This window comes from Bos indicus, chromosome X, assembly GCF_029378745.1.
Source record: "Bos indicus isolate NIAB-ARS_2022 breed Sahiwal x Tharparkar chromosome X, NIAB-ARS_B.indTharparkar_mat_pri_1.0, whole genome shotgun sequence".
NCBI lineage: Eukaryota > Metazoa > Chordata > Mammalia > Artiodactyla > Bovidae > Bos > Bos indicus.
In genome coordinates, this window is record NC_091789.1 from 106,596,778 (window position 1) to 106,621,153 (window position 24,376).

The 24,376-nt window shown below is 36.9% G+C and overlaps 1 protein-coding gene across 8 annotated transcripts in view; it reads right to left on the minus strand.

The window, feature by feature from the left end:
* The window catches only part of KDM6A (lysine demethylase 6A), a 179,300-nt gene that overhangs the window by 95,909 nt on the left and 59,015 nt on the right, over nt 1-24,376 (minus strand). For all 8 annotated transcript variants that reach the window (XM_070784831.1, XM_070784835.1, XM_019955824.2 and 5 more), the window contains 2 exons: nt 22,331-22,439; nt 11,329-11,378 (listed from right to left, as the gene is read on the minus strand). In XM_070784831.1, coding sequence (XP_070640932.1) covers nt 11,329-11,378; nt 22,331-22,439 — 159 coding nt within the window. The remainder of the gene's footprint in view (nt 1-11,328; nt 11,379-22,330; nt 22,440-24,376) is intronic.

A 24,376-nucleotide genomic window follows, 5' to 3' on the forward strand; every position in this document is an offset into this window, starting at 1 on the left:
GAGAGGGGGTGGAGAGATGGGAACCATCCTACACTTCTGGTGGGAATGCAAGTTGTTGCATCCACAATGAAAAACAGTATGGACACCCTCAGGAAACTAAAAGTAGAATTACCATATGATCCTGCAATCCCACTCCTGAGCATATGTATCTGGACAAAACTAATTCAACAAGATAACGTGCACTTCTATGTTCACAGGAGCACTACTCACAATAGCCAAGAGAGGGAAACAACCTAAATGCTCGTAGACAGATGAGTGGCTAAAGAAGATGCAGTACTTATACACAATGGGTTACTACTTAACCATAAAAATAATTTCATTTGTAGCAGTATGAATCCAACTAGAGATTATCATACTAAGTGAAGTCAAGTCAGAAAGACAAAGACTATTAAATAATTTATAATGTGGAACCTAAAACATGACACAAACGAACCTATGATATAGAAACAGACTCAGAGAAACAGAAAACAGACTTGTGATCGCCAACAGCAGGGGTAGATGGACTGGACGTGTGGGGTTAGTAGATACAAACGATTACATCCAGAATGGATGGACAATAAGATCCTACTGTATAGCACAGGAACTATATTCAACCATATTCGAAGTCCTGGGATAAACCATAATAGGAGATATTAAAAAGAATGTGTATATATATATGTACAACTGAGTCACTTTGCTATACAGGAAAAATTAACATTGTAATTCAACTATACTTCAATTAAAAAAAAAATCTGTCGGCAGAATTCCATAGGTAAAACTAAAAGAAAAACCTATTTTTCAGGAATAAGAAAATGCTTGAATTATGCTATCTTATTCTCTCTAGCTTGTATCTCTGTACTCTTTCTCTGGTTCTTTCTGACTGGATTTAATTTTATGTTCAGTGTTGCCAGGAAGGTAGTTAGAATTCAAAGTAAATGCACAATATAAATCTATAACCTATAATTTTAGTATTAACAAAAAACCCACCTGCTAAAATGACACCTAGTCACTTACATTTGGGGCTATAAACATCAGTGATTCCTTTTGCACGCACTACAAAACAGAGATGCTTATCCAGACTCAATACAACCTCCGGCCCCCATACAGGAAACTAGCTAGTTACTCTCTTTTTTCTAAAAAGGGCAAACAGCTGAGTACCGACTATATGTTATCCAAATTCTATATTCCAAAACTTAAAAATTCCAAACTCTTACTAAAATATATCTTACTGCATTATTTTAAGGTTATATTTCCTCAGAAGTACACCCTGAGACAAAAGGTTTTAGTATAAGTATTTTATTTGGGAAGTTACCCTAGAAAACACCAGTAATGGATTTGGAGAAGTAAGGCAGGGAAGGTAAGGAAGCTATTAGGGTGTAGTATGGATGACTATGGGCTTCCCAGGTAGGTTCAGTGGTCAAGAATCCGCCTGCCAATGCAGGAGACATGGGTTTCAACCCTGGGTCAGGAAGGTCCCCTGAAGAAAATGGCAACCCACTCTAGTACTCTTGCCTAGAGAATCCCACAGGCAGAGGAGCCTGGCATGCTACATGATATCACAAAAGAGATGGACACCACTTGGTGACTAAACAACAACCACAACATGAATGGCTATGCAGCTGTGGCCAACAGGGACTCAATCCTACCGGGAATTTCTAGGAGACAGTAAAGAACATTCTCAGAGTCATTTTGTGCTAGGTGTGAGCCAACTATAGTTCTTATCCCACAACTGCTGTCATTCAATGACTGCAGAAAAGAACCAGTGATATTTAAAGTCCAAAGAATAATAAACACCTGGGCGACTTATTGGTATGCAGTTATTCTTTTTAATACTAAAATCTGTTCTAGGGTCATATATTTCCTTTGCATTCTATATACCCTTCTGGAAGCAATGAAAAAGTTTTCTTAAGTATATCTTAAAATGCAATAAATATGCAAATTTAATTTCATTAGATCCTCATTACCAATTCTCTGAATAAGATAACTACATGCTACAGGGGTATTCACAAAGATCTCAGAAAACATCGGATTCAAAAGTTCATATTCAAATTTTTAAAATTTAGTTGAAAATGGCTTCAATCAGGATCACTCCTTTACCACCCCACCCTGTCGCTGAAATAAAGTGAACTTTTACTAAGTGTCAAGGACAATACTCAAGGGTTGAACAAGCTGAACTGATTAAAATGTACTCTCTCCCACACTCTACTTACTGTGTATGTAGAGGGGGGAGGTATGATATTCAGAATACAAGAGTAGTTAATTCAAAATGTTCTACCCAAGAAAGTCTACATTTGAATCACAACTGTCTCCCTAGGTGGGGGAGGTGGAGGGGAAGAGACCATGGTTGAATAACAATAGACAGCATCTTTCACCAAATCAGGTAACTGCCCAGAGAACGTAGTGTGGTATGTGGTGGAAATATGAGTTTATCGAGGAATCTTTCTGCTTTCAGTACATATCCTACATTCTCTCAATTTTCTCTGTTCATAGTTCATCCTTCGCCTCTAGGAAAACTTATTGTCACCACCCGTGCCACTGTATAAATTCTATCAGTCCATCTAGACCTATTATGCCATTTTCCCTATGGAGCTTTGTTGCTTCTCCCACCTTAAGCCAGAGGTAATCTTTACAACCTCTAAATTTTGCCTTAGTACAATGTCCCTAGCATGCGACATGGTACAACAGTAAGAACTTAATTTTATGCAAAATGCTAACATCATTTCTTTAAAAGGTTCTAATACGCTGGGCAGTGCATTAAAAAGTGGAGACATAACTTTGCCGACTAAGGTGCGTATCGTCAAAGCTATGGTTTTTCCAGTAGTCATGTATGGATGTGAGAGTTGGACCACCAAGAAGTCTGGGCGCCAAAAAACTAATGCTTTCGAATTCTGGTGTTTGAGAGTCCCTTGGATTACAAGTAGATCAAACCAGTCAATACTAAAGGAAATCAACCCTGAATATTCATTGGAGGGACTGATGCTGAAGCTCCAACACTTTGGCCACCTGATTTGAAGAGCTGACTCACTGGAAAAGACCCTGATGTTGGGAAAGACTGAAGGCAAAAGGAGAAGTGGGCAGCAGAGGATGAGATGGTTAGATACCATCACCGACATGAATTTGAACAAACTCCGGGAAGACAGCTGAGGACAAGGAAGCCTGGAGAGCTACAGTCCATGGGGTCTCAAAGAGTTAGCAACTGAACAACAGCTCTTTGAAATTAAAGAACCAAGAGAAATTAAGCAAACTGCTCCAAGAGACAGTGGCAGACACAGGAACTGAATCTAGGTCTGCCTGCAGAGCTGACTCTTTCAACTACTGTATTTTTGTTATTTGAGTATTGACTAACCTCCATCCCATCAGACAAAAATGTAATCATCTCTGTATACCCAGTTATCACCTAGCATGCACGGTGCTCTCCACCTAGCAGATGCCCAAAGGTTTAGCAAACTTCATCACCCAGTTCGGTATCAAGTTCAGTTCCCTGGGTGACACGGAATTAGTATGAGGGATAGTCTCTATTAATCAGGAGCTTATAAATCTCAGCAAGAAGGCAAGTCTCATTTTTCCATAATAGAAGACAATGTGATTTGAACATTTATTGAGCACCTATTATGAGTCATAACAGAGTTCCTGGTACTGGAAAGACAGAAGTGAACAAAACAGACAAAAACTCCTACCATCAATGAATTTATAATCTAAAGACAAATGACTATGAAGTTACATGAATAATGTATTCCAAGCTGTTAACCATTTAAGAGTTAATTAAGGATTATATAATAAAGACTAGGAAAAGAGGTAGAACTTCAGTACTGTATCTTAAGGATGATTAGAAAAGGAGAAGGAAAAACAAGCCACCTCAGCCAGTGGTTCTAATTCACACATTTTTGGAAATAGTGACCTGGGGCTGTGAATGGCTACATGCCCTGATAAAAATGTATTCCCTCCCAATGTATAGTCATCAAAAATGCCAATAGCAGCCCCACTGAGAAACATGGGTCTAGGCAGAAGGATGACCTGAGCAAAGGCACTGATAGGAAAATGAATTTAAATGTGATGAAGTCATTCTTCAATCTACTGTGAGAAGTTAGGGGAGTAGCTTTCTGAGAAATGTATTATTTATGAAACAAACTCCTGCTTCAGTCCAAATCCTTAGAGGTTATTAGAACATCTCTATCAGGTATCAGCAAACTATGGCACATGGGCCAATCCAGCCAGCCATAGATTTTTGTAAATGAAGTAGTACTGAAACACAGCTACACCCACTCATTTACTTGCTGTCTATAGCTGCTTCCAGATCCAACAGTAGAGCCGAACAGTTACAACACAGAGACTATCTGGCTTATGAAATCTAAAACAGTTACTCTGTTGCCCTTTACAAAAGAAGTTTACTAACTTCTGACCTAGACTGTATTACAGTACTCATCACAATCCCAAATTAAGAAATTATAACAGTAAGATTACAATTCATTTATATTGAAGGCTTTTATACTATGTCTAAAGTTATTCTCAAGGATGTGTGGTTCATTAAGTCAGCAGTTGGCAACCTCATATAAGTTTCTCTTACTGCCAAATTTTCTTAATCCCACAGAAGCCACTGTCATCAATACCCTTTTTCCTGGCTACTTCCACTGAAAAAAAGTTGGTGACATAAGAGCTCTTGCCAGTGAGATTTCTACCATGGGGTTTCTTTGCATAAAGAACAGAAAGTTTTTGCTTTCTTCTCCTTCCACCTCCTGTTAATATGTCATGGTCACCAGAGTGAGGAAGGTATTAACAGTCAATCAAACTGGGTACTCTCCACCTGTTGAATGTACTACAAATAGCTGAAACTCTATGAATCTTACATTGTATGGGAGACTCTGAAGCTACAATGATAGCAATCTCACCAGTTAACCGAGCCGAAAAGTAATCCTCCTTTTCCTCTTACCTCCTCCCTACCAATAAGCCAAATTCATTCTTTTCACAAAGTTCATTTTGCGTCTCAAAGCTTTTGAATCTATCCCCTTCTCCATTTTTACTGCGTTTCTCTAGGTAATTTAGGACTTTGCCTTTGTCTACTTGGCCTGTTTCAACAGTTTCCTAACTCAGCTCCCAAACCTTAGCCTCCCCTTCCATACCCCTGCCCCCTATCCTTTTCAACATACTTTCCACACCACTGCCAGAGAGCTTGCAAAAACTCAAACATTTTTAATTCTTATTTTAAACTCCTTTGAAGATTCCCTATAACCTAGTCTGACTATAAAGGTCTTCATTTTATGACTCTTGCTCAACTTTCCCAATCTCAGAGCCACCACTTCAACTAGGACAAATGACATGCAGACCTATAAATAAAATATGCTCTTACACATTTCCATGATTTTAAACACATTTGCTTCCTTTGCTGAAAAAGCCAATGCCATCATTCCTTCAACTATTTCTCAATTTGGCAAATTCCTATCCATCACACTCATCACTCATCTCTTCTTTCCACAAGTATCATTATTATCTGACACATTCCCAAGTGCAAACAGAGTTAAGCTTTTTGAAACAAGTTTCCAAATGAATACTCATGTCTATTACAGATAGGCCCTTTATCTCTTCCATTAGAAATGAGCTTGTAAAAAGGTAAAGACAGAACTCAAGACATCTTTTGATCCCTATGGTAAAGTAACAAGCATATAGAAGTTATTGGGGAAAGGTATACTGCTGAATAAATCAGTACCTTACAGCCTTAAATAACTTGTTACACATTTTCATCAAAGAATTTAATTGCTCAATCAATTTATGCAGAATTGTTTCCTTAATACAGTCCAAACTACCTTTTGGACACCACAGTTCCTAGTTACAATAATATATAGCAAAAGAGGTTGTTAAAGCTCATTACATCAATCAGGTTCAAAGTTATAGCAATAGAGCAGAAGTTCTGCTTCCCTGAAATTAATACAACATTGTAAATCAACTATACTCCAAAAAAAAAACAAAAAAAAACTCTACTTCCAAAATCTAGGCATAGTATTGTATAGTGATCATGAAATCAGGCTAGAGCAGCCATCACTCTAGCCATTTGTCACATCACATTAGCCGCTTGGCTTGTCACCACTGACTCACAAAACAAGTTAACGGAGTCATAATTTCATAGGGTTATTTTGAGGAATTAAGATCATACATGTAAAATACTTAAAATAACAACCTGACACTTGGGATATTTGTGAGAAGTAAAGGAGGCAATGTATCTATCACCAACAACAAAACATATCTTGTACATGGTAATTGTTCAATGGATAGAATATGATACATAAAATTCTAAGTCTCACATGCTGTAAAAAAAAAAAAAAAAATTACACATTAAAGATAAGAAGATTCAAAAGCAAAAGAGAGTTGTGGACAAGACTACCCAAATCCCATGCAACATAAGCAGAGGATTTCAGAAGTAGTAACCAGAACCTGGAGACAGCCTGAATCACTCAAGCAAGAAGCTCAGCATAGTGATAGGCTGTCATGGTCGATATTCAAAATGAACAATGAAGTTGCAATGCTGGCAATCATTTAATTAGAGCAGAGCTGGCAGGTGCTGAAATAATGAAAATAGCTATGGATGTGCCTTTCTAAGGAAGAGCCCTGGATAAAGATACTTGTGTTTAATTTTCTTAAAATCTAGACTACAGAACTCCTGCTACCAGTGCAGCAGTCAAGCAGAGAGTTTTTCCCTTTCCTACTTAAGTTCATACTTACACTCCCCATTATCCAGGGAAAAATTTTAAGTGAAACAACAAGGCTTTCACAGCATACAGACATAATTCCCTTATTTACCAATAATATGAATTGATTTCTTTTTTTTTTTTTTGATTTCTATTATTAATATAGTCTATTTTGCAACAACATTGTTTGCAGTCCTATTATCACGATCAGACAAAATAAGACATTTCTCAGCCTCTCTTGCAGCTGCAAGTTTTCAAATTACTACGTTCTCGTAAGTGAGATGTCTATGAAGGGATATGTAAAATCTCATGATTCCCTTCAAAGAAAGGGCTGTTGCACTCTGCTTTCTCTTCCTCTGACCAGGTCCTTGGAATGTAGAACCAGATCCTAGGCATTAGATAAAGACAACTCAAGAAAGAAAAAATATAGACCAATTTCAATTATGAACAAAGATGCAAAGATGTTACATATTAGCAATCCCAATCCAGATATAACTAACAACAATAAAAACTTACTGCTAATTTGAATTTACTTAAGAAATGCAAGACTGATTTAAGGAGAAAAAACATAAAATTATCTCAAAGGATACCAGAAAAGTATTTTCATACAAAATAAAAATGCTGACCTTAAACCAAAAATTTTTGAAGTTAGTTGTCATTAGAGTAAGGATGTTCATTTCCATTCTTAGATTGTTATTTACTAAAAGAAGAAAACTTAATCATACTTCGAACATTTAAAGTAATATAAATTACACCTCAAAAGAGCTGGAAAGAAAAATCAGCTATTTTTGTGGAGTTAATTAGTTTATATGGAAAAACAAGCAACAAAGAAAGGACAGTCAGGGAAACCCTAAAAACAACAATGGGGAAAGGATGTTGTAGCAGTACCATATACATACTGTATATGTAGTATATAAACATGAGCTTCCCTGGTGACTCAGACGGTAAAGAATCCCCCTGCAATGTGGGAGTGAAAGTGAAAATCGCTCAGTCATGTCCCCATGGACTGTTATAGTCCATGGAATTCTCCAGGCCAGAATACTCGAGTGGGTAGCCTTTCCATTCTCCAGGGGATCTTCCCAACCCAGGGATTGAACCCAGGTCTCCCACATTGCAAGCGGTTTCTTTACCAGCTGAGCCACAAGGGAAGCAATGTGGGAGACCTGGATTCAATTCCTGGGTTGGGAAGATCCCATGGAGGAGGACATGGCAACTCACTCCAGTATTCTTGCCTGGAGAATCCCCAGACAGGGGAGCCTGGTGGGCTACAGTCCATTGGGTTGCAAAAAGTAGGACACAACTGAGCAACTAAGCACAGTGTAAACATATTGCAAACCTTTATAAGTAAAATAGTATAGTATTAATTCATGCACAGACTAATGAAATAGACCAGAGAAACTATAAATAGACAAATCTGCATATGAAAATTTACCATACAACTAAGGCAACATCTCAAATTAGTAGGGAAAAGATGAATTTTTTTAAACAATATATTGTATTGAGATAATTAACCACAGGAAAAGAATAAACTTAGATGTTCCTCACACTACAAATTAGGGATAAATCCCAAATGGATCAGACTTAAATTAAAAACCTAAAACCATTCAAGTACTGAAAGAAAATGTAGGTGATCTGTCTAACATCTGGAAGTAAGGAAAAAACTATCTTATGATTCAAGATGCGGATGCAATTTAGGAAATACTGAAAAATTTGACTAGACAGAAATAACTTCTGCATGGGCAAAAACAAACACAAAAGCAAATTAAAACAAGTGGCAAACTGCAACTTTTATCACAGATAAAGGATAAATACGCATCATACATAAAATACAGCTATATAAAACGGAGAAAGAAAACAACAGTCCAACTGAAAAACTGGGAAGAGAGATGAACAAATATTTTAAAGAAAATTCGAATAGTCTTTAAACTTCAATTAAAAATTCAATTAAGAAAATGCAAGTTAAAACAACTAGAGACATGATTTCTCATTCATCAGATTCCACAGAAGTCTGACATGGATTTTCTTAGTTAAGACCAAGGAAAAGCAAGAGATCTGAGATGAGTGGTTCACACGGTGTGTACCATCAGGAAGTTCACAGCAATCCCACTAATACCAAAGAACCACTAACAAAAATACAAAAAGAAACTTGTACTATTTATTGCAGTACTACCTGTACCAAAGAAACTGACTGAATAAACAATGGAAGAAATCACCATGACATGAGATTAGGCAAAGGTTTCTTAGCTATAAAACCAAAAGCACAAGCAATGAAAGAAACAGTTGAAAAACTGGATGTCATCACAATTTAAAATTTTTGCACTTCAAACTATACTGTTGAGACAGCGAAAAAATAAGCCACAGATTTTGAGAAAATATTTGCAAATTATATCCAATAAAGGCTTATATCCAGAATGTACAAAGAACTCTTACAACACACTAATTTAAAAAAATGTAAAAATCAGCAAAGGGTTTAAATAGGCATTTCATCAAACAATATATACAAACAGCTAATGTGGTCGTTAAACAATGCTCAACAACAGTCATTAGGAAAATGCAAATAGAAACCATAATAAGATACTATTCCCTATCCACTACGAGGGCTACACTCAAAAACTGGACAATTTCTGGTGCTGATGAGGATATGGAGAAACCAAAACCCTCAAACACTGTCGGTGAGAATGTTAAATGTTACAGCTACTCTAGAAAACAATTCTGGCAGTTTCTCAAAATGTTAAACATAGATTTACTTTATAACCTGGCAATTCTACTCCTGATTATTTACCAAAGAGAACTGAAACTGTATGTCCACACAAAAATTCGTATACAGATATTCACAGGGGCAGTATTCACAACAGTCAAAAAATGGAGACAACTAAAATGCTCATCAACTGATGAATAAAAAATATGTGGTACAGTCACACAATGGAGTATTAATAGATAATAAAAAGGAATGAAGTATTAATACATGCTACACAAGGATCAATCTTAAAAATGTATGCTTAGTAAAAGAAGTCAGTTACAAAAGACTGCATATTATGATTCCATTCATATGAAAATACCCAGAAAATACAAATACATACAGAGAGAAAGTAGATTAGTGCTTGCCAGGGACTGGGCATGAGGTTTCGTTACGGTGAGATGGACAAGTCCTAAAATAACTTTGGTTATGGCTGTACAACTCTGGAAATTTACTAAAAGTCACTAAATCGCAAAATTAAAGCAGGTGAATTTTGCAGTATTTAATTATACTTTAATAAGCTTTAAAAAGACTAGAAAAGATATCTTCAATACATTTTTTTAAATTATCAAAATACACTGTTAAAACCTCTACATGTCAAAAACAAAGATAAATTAGGCAACATAAAAAAAATAAAATCCACCTTAAAAATCTGAAATGGCAATTCAGATGAAGAAACCCCACTGATCAGTAAGCTTATACTTAAAAGTAAATATGATATGAAAGATTAATCTGTCCAGGCACTGCTTAAACTAAGAAAATAGATTATTTCATTGCTGTGCGCAGTTCTTCATTTAGGTATCAGGGGTTGGGTATGGGGGACACATGTACACCCGTGGCTGATTCATGTTAACGTATGGCAAAACCCACCACAATAGTGTAAAGTGATTAGCCTTCAATTAAAATAAATAAAGTTTTTTTTTAAAACGGTTAGCTTCAGTTGTTCTCAGAGCTCCAATTACAGACAGACCATAGCAATAAAGATTTTCATTTTGCCTTCCCTTTTCAACCTAATACACCCATCTTCAAACTTCTTTTCTACCTAAGTACCAACTTAAGGAAACCGAAGAATCATTTGTTGCCATTTGGTTTTGCTGGCTTTAACTTCCACACTTTGGATCATCTTTGGCCAATAAATTAATTCAGAATAAACTAATTATTTTAATACAAGGTAATCAAAATCACTGCAGATGGTGACTGCAGCCATGAAATTAAAAGACACTTGCTCCTTGGAATTAAAGCTATGACTAACCTAGACAGCATATTAAAAAGCAGAGACACTATTTGCTGACAAAGGTCTGTCTAGTCAAAGCTATGGTTTTTCCAGTAGTCATGTATGGATGTGAGAGTTGCATTATAAAGAAAGCTGAGCACCGAAGAATGGATGCCTTTGAACTGTGGTGTTGGAGAAGACTCTTGAGAGTCCCTTGGACTGCAAGGAGATCAAACCAGTCCATCCTAAAGGAAATCAGTCCTGAATATTCATTGGAAGGACTCATGCTGAAGCTGAAGCTCCAATACTTTGGCCACCTGATGAGAAGAATTGACTCCATGGAAAATACCCTGATGCTGGCAAAGACTGCAAGAGGGAGGAGAAGGGGACAACAGAGGATGAGATGGTTGGATGGCATCACCAACTCGATGGACATGAGTTTGAGCAAGCTCCAGGAGTTGGTGATGGACAGGGAAGCCTGGCGTGCTGCAGTCCATGGGGTCGCAGAGTTGGACACAACTGAGCAACTGAAATGAATCATATAAGACAGAGCAAACCAAGAACACTCGTTTTCTTTTTCCAATCACTTTTCCCTAGAATAGTTTCAATTAACAAAACAAAAAAGCAAGAGCACAATATGTTTTGAGTATAACCAGCAGTGATCTGCCAGAGAAGAGAAGGGGAGGGAAGAGAAGGGTAGGGGCATGCAAATGTGCACTAACCTTCCAGTAGTCAGATTGTAAACTGTAGTACCTCTGGTATGCAGATAATGCTGAAAGAGAGAAAACAAGCATGAGTCATAATTCTGTCCCATTTCAAAATCAATTAATACAAGTTTCAAGAAACATTACAACAAAACTCCCATCGTAGCCACCTCCGAGCAGACATTGATATTTAAAATGAAACAATTTAGAACTCTGAGGCATCCCTACTCATCCTCAGACAAGGTAACAAATGTCAAATATATGGGAGTTCAAGGAAGTAAAACCATGGTCATGTTTCTTGAACAGAATCCAGGCAACCTCTTGAATCAACCTGACCTTCCTCAGAGACCAAATCTGATAAATGGATTAATATTCTAGAATGTGATGGGTCATTTGTTCTAACAAGTAATCTCACTTCCAAAAGTGACTTAAGAGCTCAACCACCTCAAAGAGCAAAGGAACTACAGTTGACTACTGAACAACACAGAGGATAAGGGGCACTGACCTCTGCACAGTAGAAAAGCTTCATATAACTTAGAATCGACCCTCTGTATTCGCAGCTCTGTATCCTTTGACTTAACCAACCACAGATCATGTAGTATCTGTAGTATTTGCTACTGAAAAATTTTCATGTGTAAGTGGACCTGTGAAGTTCAAACCCCTGTTGTTCAAGGGTTGACTGTATTCCTTTTGTGCTGTTTCCTTTCATATTATCAACAAAAAACCCAGTCCACAATCACCTTACTCTAAACTCCAACTCTATTCCAAAATAGGGCATCTCATACCCCTAAATCCATCTCAAGGTTTAACAGGCTCTGGAAACAATTACAGTACAGTTGTCTTTTGGTAGCTGCAGTGAATTAGTCCCAGGACCACCAAAGATAACAAAATCCACTGTGATCAAATCCCATAGTCAGCCTTGCATGTGCAGACTCCACATCCACAAGTCATCAACACAGCAGTACATATATGTACTGAAAAAAACTCTCATGTAAGTGGACTTGTGTGGCTCAAACCCATGCTGTTGAATGGTCAACTGCAGCTCTCATCAATCCAAAAACTCAGTGTGAAGTGAAAGTTGCTCAGTCGTGTCTGACTCTTTGTGACCCCATGCTATACAGTCCATGGAATTCTCCAGGCTAGAATACTGGAGTGGGTAGCCGTTCCCTTTTCCAGGGGACCTTCTCAACCCCAGGGATCAAACCCAGGTCTCCTGCTTTGCAGGCAGATTTTTTACCAGCTGAGCCACCAGGGAAGACCAGTAAGGAGGAGGTAAAATTATACATGCACATTAGAATTAGGAGAGAGACCTTTTTATAAAGAACTCATGAGCAGTAGTCATGGGGATGTAATGTACAGCAAGATGACTATAATTAATAATACTATATTGCATATTTGTAGCTACTCAGAGTGAATCTTAAAAGCTTTTGTCACAAGGGGAGAAAATTGTAACTGTATATGGTGACAGATGTCAACAAGACTTCCTATGATCATTCCACAGTATATGCAAATATCAAATCATGTTATACACCTGAAACTCAGTTATATATAAATTATACTTCAATCTTCAAAAAGAATTAACATTTTCAAATAAAATTTTCAACAAGTGCAATAATTTTGTGTGTGTGTATGGGCAGGGTGGGCAGGGGGAGTTTCGAACAGAGAAAGGTTTATTGCAGGGCCAAGTAAGAATAGGGCAGTTCATGCTCAAAAGACCTGAACTCCCTGCCTTTCCTTGTTGTTGTATTTTTTTTTTAATTGGAGGATAATTGCTTTACAATAGTTTCTGCTATGTAACAATATGAACCAGCTGTAAGTATACGTGTATCATTCCCTACCGTCTTGAGTCTCCCTCCTACCCGCTCCCCACATCCCTCTTAAGTCACCACAAAGTAAGTAAGATTTCCAACAAGTGTTATAAGATTCTGTACTGATAAAAATGGGGTAGGTAGAAATTAATATTACCTAAAATCCCAGGTATAATGTTTTCGTACTGTTTATCAATAAGCTTCCAAAATGAATACCATATACAGAACTTTCTGAATATGTACCAATTAGAGAAGCATCACCCCAAACCATCATCACATATTTGAACAAATAACTCATTTGAATAATGTTCATCTTTTTTGCACAAAGATGATGCCAACCAACCACTAAAAGGACATTTAGTTTGTAATTTTTCCAGCTTTGAGAAGAGTTGATTTCAAGCCATCTTCTGTTTTCTAGTTCTTCATACAGGAATGTAGGTAGCTCATAAAGATCAATGATTAACTGTTTTCTAAAAAGAAAAGCAAACCAACTTATCAGGCTAGACAGAGCAGTCAAACAAGGTTTGACTGACTGATTTTATAGAGGACAATCATGGAAAAGGTGTTTTCTCTACTAGATGTGAACAAGGAAGCATGTGTCACCAACTGCCACCACAAGGGAAACTGGTCTTAAGGTGAAGCCCATAGAGGATAGCAGTAAGATGGAAAGTACCGGGATACTTCTAGACTTCAACTTGCCTATGAACTTTCAACTTCACATGTGAGGAAATAAATCTCCCTATTGTTTAAGCTAGAATCAAGTCTTCAATATTTTTGCCTAAAAACATTCTAACTAGGAGAAGTCAAGGTCCCTGATAATTTTGTGCAGTCACCATACCAAACCTGGACTGCCCCTTTAAAGGGAATTTCAACAAACTCGGAGATGTTTCCAATAATCTGAGTTACAATATATATTACATGATTTCATAAAATACCCATTTTTTAGAATTTGAAGAGCCCTTACAAAAACAGTACGATGTCCTCCAAAGTAACTAAAAGTGAAGTATAAGAAGCCCCTGTGATTACCAATTGGGAGATGATGAACTGAAAAATTAATACAAGCCCTCAAGTTCAAAGTAACAAACGTAAATGCTCCAAACTGGAAGTAGAGATTTATAAGACACTTCTTCAATGAACATTTGTTATCTTTCCATTCATTTACACAGTTTTCAACCATGGCGGGGGGGGGGGGGGGGGGGGGGGGGGGGGGGGGGGCGGGCAGTGGCGGTGTGTGGTGTGTGTGGTGTGTCTAAGCACTATGTTCAGTCGCTCAGACGTGTCCAACTCTATGCGACCCCATAGACTGTAACCTCCCAGGCTACTCTGTCCACGCAATTTTCCAGGCAAGAGTACTGAAGTGTGTTGTTATTTCCTACTCCAGAGGATCTTGGCAGGAGGATTCTTTACCACTAGTGCTACCTGGGAAGCCCCCTCAACAATTATACATCGCTCCAGTAGGCCTAAGATCCTATTTTAAGGAAAGACTTTAACATATTAAACACGTTTCCTAATCCAAACAAATCATTAAGACTTTACAAGTACCCATCACCATAGTCTCTCTAGTGAAATTCTTTTAACTAAAGCACAATCCTTATTTCTAATCTTTAAGTCAGCTACCTATCATGAAAATAAATTCCTACTACACTACAACTAGATTTTCCTGAACTCCTTAATAGAAAATGCGGGAAATTATTTATTTGAACATCCTTATATTGCTTAAAAACCAGTTTCAGGATTGTAGCATACGTCTAACAGCTTTTCCTTCCCTAAACCACCTAATCTTCACTTTGAGATTCTAAGTTATTTATTGGCTTAAGAAGTCCTCGTTCATACCACTAGGAAATCTTTTTAACAATATTTTAGGCCAGACTGCCGTTTTCTTCTGCCACTTAACCAAGAATGGTGTCCTCAAACATATTAATTTCAACTCTCTATCAACCAATTTCCAAAGCTCAGATCTTTTTAATCCTCGAAATCAAGTTCATTTACAGACTTAAAATTACTTTTTAAAAATAATTTTGAATTTTACTTTTAAATAAGTCCATTTAGTCTCTGTAGATTATTTAAAAGGGGAAAAATATAATGAACTTAAATTATTATAGAAAACTGGCAAAATTTAACAAAGGAACCAGGTCTTAAAAAAGTAAAAGCAAAAGAAAACAAAAAGAAAAAAATAAATGCAAATGAGAAGTTAAATTTAACTTTTATAACAACTTAACGGTTCTGTAATCTTTCTCATTCTATTTTGTCCTTTACTTCATAAAAACAGGAGGAAGAGTGGAATCAAACAAGGAAATTGTCAAGGATAAAAGAATCACCTACACAGTTGGGAGAAGTGCTACACACAGTCCTTCAACTACACCTGCCCTTTAGCTTCACAACTGTGCTGTACCATTTTTATGTATGAAAATGATGAAATTAAACAGTAACAGTAATACTCTGTAGTGTTAAGAAAAATACTCAACAGTGGCAAGAATTCAAGAAAATAAGCAGTTTATTATTCTACTGGCACTGTAAGTATAAATTGGCAAAACTTTTTGTAGCATAATTTAGCACTATCCATCAAAACTGTGTGTGCGTGTGTGTATACATGCTTTCACTCAGTAAAATTTACCAAGCTATCCTTCTAAGAACATAAACACAGAACTTTGCAAAAAGTTAGTTACAAGAACAGACAACAATGAGTATATAGTCTACATGTTCAATAGGGAACTGTTCTACCTATATGATAGAATACTATGCAGGGAACTGAAATGTAAATTACAAAGCATGTTTTTAAGACAGAGATTAACCTGATACACTACGCTAAAGTTGCAGCATTTAGTTCAACTTTAAATATTCAAAGCTTACTGTTAATAGAAAAGCCTCTGAAAATTTATATCAAAAATGTTTTTTAGGACTTCCCTGGTGGTCCAGTGGTTGGGAGTCCAGCTGCCAATGCAAAGGACAGGAGTTTTATCCCTGGTCTAGGAGGATTCCACATGCTGCAGAGCAACTAAGCCTGCGCCTCACAACTATTGAGCCTATGCTCCGCAACAAGAGAAGCCACCACAATGAGAAGCCTGTGCACTGCAACTAGAGAAAGCCTGTGTGCAGCAATGACGGCCCAGTGCAACCAAAAAAAAAATAAATTTTTAAATTTCTTTTTTAAAAAGATTTGCCTTGGCAGTTCTCTGGTGACCCAATGCTGAGGACTCCATGCTTCCACTGCAGGGGGCACAGGTTTGACTGCTGGTTCGGGAACTAAGATCTCACATGCAACATGGAGTGCCCCCCCCCCCCCCCCAAAAGTGCCTATAGTAGTGTGGCAAAAAAAAAAAAAAAAAAGCCTCTAAATGATAAAATATAAATGAGCCATTAAGGCATTCCTATAATATTTCTTAATTATTCTTAGATAGCTTGCACCAAGCTAGATGCAGTGAAATACATGTAACAAAATACACGGTTCCTGCTCTCAAGCTGTTTACTTTTTATGGTTATATGTATTCTAATGCTTTTCTGTAAACAATGAACATATTATTTGTGTAAATGTTAAAAAAAAAGTGTACTTCTTGTGTTAAACTTAGATGGTCAAGATTACCAAATGAGGGTCACCAGAAAGGCCAACAGGATATGGTAGGGAAAAAAGCCATTTTAGGTAAACTTGGTTCTAATCCTGACCTCACTGCTTCCTATAAGACTGACATCAAGGAATCTAATTCAAGCTATTTCCTTACAGTTCACAGGCAGCCCTGAAGTTTGTCAGTAAAATAGAAAGCTGTAACAAAGAACAAAAAGAGAAGTCCAAAGCCGTATTGTAACTCATCTGGAATTAAAGAAAGATCTAGAGAAATAGAGCTGGAGAGTAAAGAGGGTCAAGAAAAAAATGTAGTAGGTGACAGAGAGTTTCTCATGCTTGGAAATATTATGGCTCTGAGGTAAGACTGTCAAAACAAGAGAAAGAGGGTGCACGCGATGACAAATTCACACAGTACAGGAATGAAAAGAAACAACAATGTAGGTTAAGAGTGACAGCTTTGCCTGAAAAAACAAGAGTCTTCTTCAGAGTGAGATGCAAAAGAAATGCAAGAAGATCTAAAATTCAATCTATACTCATATTAGACTATATACTAATTGCAGGCAGAACTCAGCGTTTCTCTTTTCATCCCTAAGCTAATGTGTAACACTATAGGCAGCAGGTTAGCTGCTCGTGGGTGAGTCTATGAGATGGAAGGGAAGGGAAAGGAAAAAAGTACAAACAAATCTCTCAGTTGAACTGACTGCCATCTTTAGGCCTAAATAAGCTGTGATTGCCTGAGATTATTATTATTAGGTCAACAGATCTTTGGTTTATTTTTTATATCTGAGGCTGAACTAAAAAGCTGTATTTATAACCTGGGATAAAAGAGACCTCAGAAAGTTTATACTATTTCACTGTTTATAAGTGACTGATGCACTGAGCTCTCTAGCACCTTTCTGCCTTCTCAAATCTATGACTGCCTTAAACACATCTTCTCCTATATGTAGCATTAATACACATTAACATTTGAAAAACCATTTGGATAGCATCCAACATAACAGACCTTTGTCCCTAAGATTAGAGACAATCGAACAGGAAGCTGGAAAAGCGAAGAAACAAATGCAATCCTTTTACTCCCTTATCAGCATCTTTACTGAGGTTTTCAAGTCAAATTAATACATTTAGTGAAATCTCAGATTTACTACTTCTTCATTATTAAAGTAATATACTCTTCGAGATCTTTAAAATCGCACATTTGGTTTACAAGAATCATCAAGTAGCTGTCTTATTTGTAGTCCTTCTATCTAGTCCTTTAAGTCCTCTCTAGTTCTTGAAATTACTACAACTTTTGCTTGTTGCCTAGATATGGTGTTCTGATAACCTGGCTTATGGTCACTAATTTTCTTCCTTGAGTTATTTCTCAATTGCATTTTCTAATTCTAAGCCATAAATGTGTGTGTGTGTGTGTGTGTGTGTGTGTGTGTGAAGTCGCTTCAGTCGTGTCCAACTCTTTGCAACCCCATGGATTGCAGCCTGCCAGGTTCCTTGTCCATAGGATTCTCCAGGCAAGAATACTGGAGTTGGGTTACCATGTCCTCCTCCAGGGGATCTTCTGACTCAGGGATCAAACCCACGTCTCTCACGTCTCCTGCATTGGCAGGCGGGTTCTTTACCACTAGCACCACCTGGGAAGCCACAAATAGACCGAACAAAATCAATGATTCTCAAATGGTGTGTGTGTATGTACACACACACACACACACACACACACGGATGGAGTGGAGTGTTGACACACACACACACACACGGATGGAGTGTTGTCATTCCACCCAGGAAACACAGCAATCAACAATGACTGTTCTCTCATAATTTTCCATGCTGCTGCTAAGTCACTTCAGTTGTGTCCGACTCTGTGTGACCCCATAGACAGCAGCCCACCAGGCTTCCCCGTCCCTGGGATTCCCCAGGCAAGAACACTGGAGTGGGTTGCCATTTCCTTCTCCAATGCATGAAAGTGAAAAGTGCAAGTGAAAAAAAAAAAAGAAAGAAAAAAAAAAAAAAAAGTGCAAGTGAAGTCGCTCAGTCGTGTCCAACTCTGTGCGACCCCATGGACTGCTGCCTACCAGGCTCCTCCGTCCATGGGATTTTCCAGGCAAGAGTACTGGAGTGGGGTGCCATTGCCTTCTCCATACATATTCACAAATATTTACATATAATTTCTATTAATTAAACTGTTCCTATAATCCATCACATATATTCACAAGAATATATACACCTGTCTTTAAGCCCTGGTCTCTCAGGTGTTCTTCAACCCAAAGAAGAGAAATCACAGTACCATCTACATGGCTTAAGTCTATCTGACAGCCCCATGAGCTGTTTAGTTCAGCTGAGGTTGATGGTTTAGCTATGGGTGTAGGAGTGGAAAGGAGGTATGGTAGACACTTAAAAACCATTCGAATCCCATTTCAAGGAAGACCTGTTGGCAGTTATACATACAAAAGACAGCTTCTAGCAGTGACTGCTCTAAGCTGCAGAGAGCAACCCTGAGGTCACACTCCTTTCCACGTCCAATATGGAATGATGGAGTATAAAGGCATGAAGGGACTTCCCTGGTGGTCCAGTAGTTAAGAATCTGCCTCGGGGAGCACATGTGTACCTGTGATGGATTCATTTTGATGTTCGGCAAAACTGATACAATTATGTAAAGTTTAAAAATAAAATAAAATTAAAAAAAAAGAAAAAAGAATCTGCCTTCCAATGCAGGGAATGCAGGTTCAATTCCTGGTTGGGAAACGAAGATCCCGTGTGCCTTGGGGCAACTAAGTCCATGAGCCACACCAAAAGATCCTACATGCTGCAACTAAACTAAGACCCCCAATGCAGCCTAGATAGACAGACAGACCGACCGACAAGATAGATAGATGAAAAAAGGCCTGGTCATCATGACCCAACTTGTGATAGCTTTCTGAAAGACCATTCTAGCTCCAGAGCTCTCCATGGAGTTGACCAAGGCTGTCACAGCTTAACTTCTCCCTCTGTCCAATTCTGGTTCCATTTCCCACCTTCCACATAAGTGTTGATCCTAAAGGTACTCCTTTCTAAACATCTTGTAAGCTAAACTCACTTCAGAGGAATCCAACCAACATGAGGCTAAGTGCAATGAGCCTCCAGCCTCCATTTTCCCACAATTCTCTAACCTATTACTTTTTTAGGATAAATTCCTAGAAACCAAATGACCAAATCAGGTGACAGAATTTTTTTTAAATTCTTCATAAATACTACCAACCACAGGAGTTAAAAAAAGGGCCTGTTTTCCATCTACTCCAAATTCCTCTGAAATGACAGGAAAGATAATTTCTAATGAATAAATTCATAACAGAAATGATAACCAAAGTATGCTATATACAGATCAGAAATTTTTAGAAATTCATCCTATCTTAATGGAAGCAGATGAGATCAGAATAAGAAATAAGGGCAGAAAAACCAAAGTACAAAATATTCACAAAACAGGTTCTACCATTTTCTACTCCAAAAGTAGAAGCAGTTTTTCATAAGGAACCCCAAACTCAGAAAACTTCACATACAAGAGGACTCAGAACAATATATAAAGAACTGTCCCTCAGAATAAACAGGGCTAGTAAATATCCTACATAAATACATCTGAGCAGTTTACTCACACGTTCACTGAGTGGTTTATGTTTATTCCCCAAGAAGTTATGGTTTATAATCTGTTCTCTAAAAACAAACATTTAGCTGGAGCTGGGGAGGTTCTCATTTTGCAATGCTTTCAATGAAAAAAGGAGGAAGTAGCCTTCAGGTAACAAATGACTCCATAAATTTGTGGTGACGGTGACGGTGTGTCTAAGTGGTTACTAGACACTGGCTCTAGTCTGGGACTTACAGGAAGACAGTGAAGAGAATGGATATAAAGAATTCAGTAATTAAGTATTTTTAAAGGATTTTTTTTTAAGTGGGAAAGCGGTCAATAAAGCCTCAAGGATGAATTCAAACAACTCACATCTTATTTCCTAAGAAGCCATCAGCTTGAAATCTGAAATACAAATGTATGCCTCTGCATCCATTCTCTCCTTCCTCTTCTTCCTATTACAATCAACCTACTGCCTATCTATCAATGGCCAGTTCATCTACAAAGTAAGCAAATGGGTCACAGAGTAGATTTTTTCAAAGGCTTAAATCCTTAGGTTATCCTTCTCCTCTCCCATCTATTTAGATTATTCCTACCAACTAGGTTGTCAAACACTGTCTAGTTGCAACATACCCCCATCCCACCTTCAAAACAAATATCCCTAGACTTCTCATTACCTTCACAGCCAAACATTTTATAAAAAGGAAAATGCAGCTAAATCCACAGATGAATGAAGTTTTAAAAGCTAATTAAATAGTTTTTAAATGACCACTAAGCAATAAGGACATACAGACTCATATGCAAACCTAAGTCTGGGTCTCTGTCTATACGCTGTAAAACTAGTGTAGTCTCCAAGCACAAAGTGCAGCATTGAAAAATAAAACTGCACAGAACTCTGTATTATTTCCTTTGTATAATGGTTTCCTTTACGTAACCGTTTTAATTAAAATTAAAGTATCCAATAGACTAATTGTTAATACCTATTATCCTGAAGTCATTTTTCTTAAGTACTAACCAGTTTCACAGAGGAATCCCAAAACACCTGAACAGCTAGTACTTCCTCCCCTCCTTTTACAGATTATAGACAGAAGCTTAGGGATATTTATATAATCTGTTAAAAGTAATGCAACTGAACCGTAGAGCTGACCTGGGAAACAAATAAGCCTAACTTCAAATTCCATGGTATACCTGTCTCAAAGTAAAATCACATTTTCATTAGGAAAGTATTTGACCTATTATAAAAGAGGCATAATTAAACATCAACAATCTTTTGCTCTAGCACTGAAATAACCTTCTAGTTTTTCAGCCTACTACATACATTTGTGGAAAACAAGCATAAGTCCATCCACTCCCATTAAAATGTTTACTATCATCAAACTGTTAAAATGTTATTGGTTATACAATGTTACTGGTTTGCTATGGATTTTTGCCTTTGGTATTGAAGTGTATGGTATTTGCAGGTGCTTTTAACTTCCCAAGTGGATAGTGGCCTGTGTCAGCAGCATGGTAGCATAAAAAGGATGTATCTTGGGGACTACCTTCAGTTATTTAACTCACTTATTTCCAACAGGAAAAAAAACTTCAAATGAATAAAAAAATGTTTTATCCACTGCTCAAGCTCATGTGTGACCATCTCTGTTACTTACCGTTATAACATGGCTACAGATCAGATTTTCATTCAAATATTTTCAAGCTAAAATGTAAGTTAAAAGATAAAGAAAAGAAATGCAAGGTTTGTGTTACTTTTCCAAACTTGTCCATCAATGGCTCACTTTCTATTATGGTCAAGCCTTTAAAACACAGGCACCTTTCACATGGCAAAATAAAACAGCAGTACACGGGTAGTTATCATTTAGCTGAATAGTCAACCTGCTGATTTACATGGAGTCGTGTGAACTTTTCCCATTTCCATTTTTTCTACTTTTTTTTTTTTCCTCATTGTTTAGGGGTGTTCATAAGCTTGCAATTTCTTAGAAGTAAGAATAGTAATACCTTCGATAGAGTACGATTACAATTATTTTGAATACATATATAAATCAAACAGTATTTAACAAGGGGAAAAATTACCTTTTGGATAATCTTCCAATAAGAGGTTGAAGTGACCTAATTGACAAAAGAAATCAGACTCCACTTTTCCTTCAGCTTTTAAGATTAGAGATTCGTAGCAGCGAACGGCCTAGAAAAAAAAACACAAACATTTAAGAAAAAGACAAAACCCTAAAATGCATTTCCTTCCTGAGATTATGCATATAATCCTCCATTCAATCACCCAAGAAATCAATATACTTTATTTCTATCTCAGATACAGCCAAAGCATCAATCTTCTAAAACACCTACATGTTTATTAAAAGAGCCACTAATTATGGCATATCCTTTTCCTATCTGTAAGACGGAAATATTTGCCAAAGAAGATAACGAAGGAGCACTTTGATAGCTTTATTCATTAGCTGTAAATCTAAATTTTTACTGTGGTCCGTGTTGATATAAACAAATATATCCAAAGATGGGAAGAACTTTATTTATGTGAGAATTCACAGAATCTCCAGAGTAATAATAACTACCATTTATACTGAGGAGCTACTTTTTACCATAACCTTTACCCATTTAAACTACCATAAACTGTCTTTCAATTATCTTAACAATACACTTAAAACCCACCAACTCTTAACTCTATTCCAAATTTTACCCCCACTCCAATACATGCATATGCACTCAACTCTCACTGCTTCTTCCCTGAAGAAAATCGTATTTTAAGGATATCATTCTTTTTTTGTAATGCAAGAGAGTACAGGGCAAAAATCAATGATGGAAAGAAGCGAATTCTGGAGTTTGACAAATTCCAGTTGTCATTAGCTACAGGAGATCCTAGGGAACTTATCCTCTCTGATTTTCAGTTTTAATAACACTCAAAGGGCTTGTTACAGAATTAAAATCAGAAGACTTCTCTTAAGGGTTCATCACAGTGCTTAGCACTTAATAATTGTTTCTCTACCTTCCACTTAGGTTAAGATAAAAAAAAACGAACTCTTTCAAGATTGTTTCAAGCATCCCAATAATCTTGTCAAAATTTCCCTCCTAACAGTCTACTCTATAATGCTGTTACGTGTTAGTTTTCTGGAGTCGATAAAAGAAGAAATGTGCATGGCTTCTCAAATGTACGAGTATATTCTAAGGTTTGGTATACCAAAAAAAAAAAAAAAAAATAGTTTCCATTATCAAAAGTTCCTTTCACCACTGCTTTAAGAGCTTTTGATGGGATAAGAAAATGTGATGTGGGGCAGAGTACCCACTTAAAACGCCTTGATTTTTCCTCTCCTGTAAAATAAAGAGCCTTTGGTGAAGAGTTTCAAAATTTACATCCTAAAAATTTACCTATCCAAAGCACATACACAAGTATTTATCAAGTTTAGAAAAGTCTTCCTAAACAAAGCAAATTTGGGAATAATTCTACCATCCTTAAAGTCTAACACTTATTAAAAAGACTGTCTTCTGTTCCTACTCTACTCTTACCTATCTACATGTGCATATGTACCAAATCACTGTCACGGAAAATTTATCACTGTTTCCCTATAAAAGAGTCTGAATGCTACACTGACATCTCAGAAATTACTATAATTGGTAAGAATGAAATTTCAAGATCCTCTTTTATTTAAGTCATATATAATCTGATATGGCAGATGGTTAGAGTACAAAAATATAATTTACTTCTGTGTTTTTAATACTTTACTTTTGTGTTTTTAGTATCAATGAAATTTATAAAATTATAGGACTGTGACAATTCTTAATTTTACACTAAATAAAATGACTTTTTAAAGCTAAAAATGACATTATAAATAAAGCTAGTTATACTCTGTTTTTTAAACTCTTAGTAAGATATTTAGAAACTTTTGCTACTCCTCTCTGATAATTTCTTATGGATAATTAGCATTAACTTTACAAGCAAATAAAGTTTCATGGTGAAAAAGGATTCAAGACATAAACACGAAGTTTTAATAATCTAAGCAAAAAGATGGCACAGTTCTATATGGCCTCTTATCACCAAACATTGATTCCACTACCATGATACTCTATTACCTATCTTCCACTTCCCAAAAAACAAAGGAACACATCTAC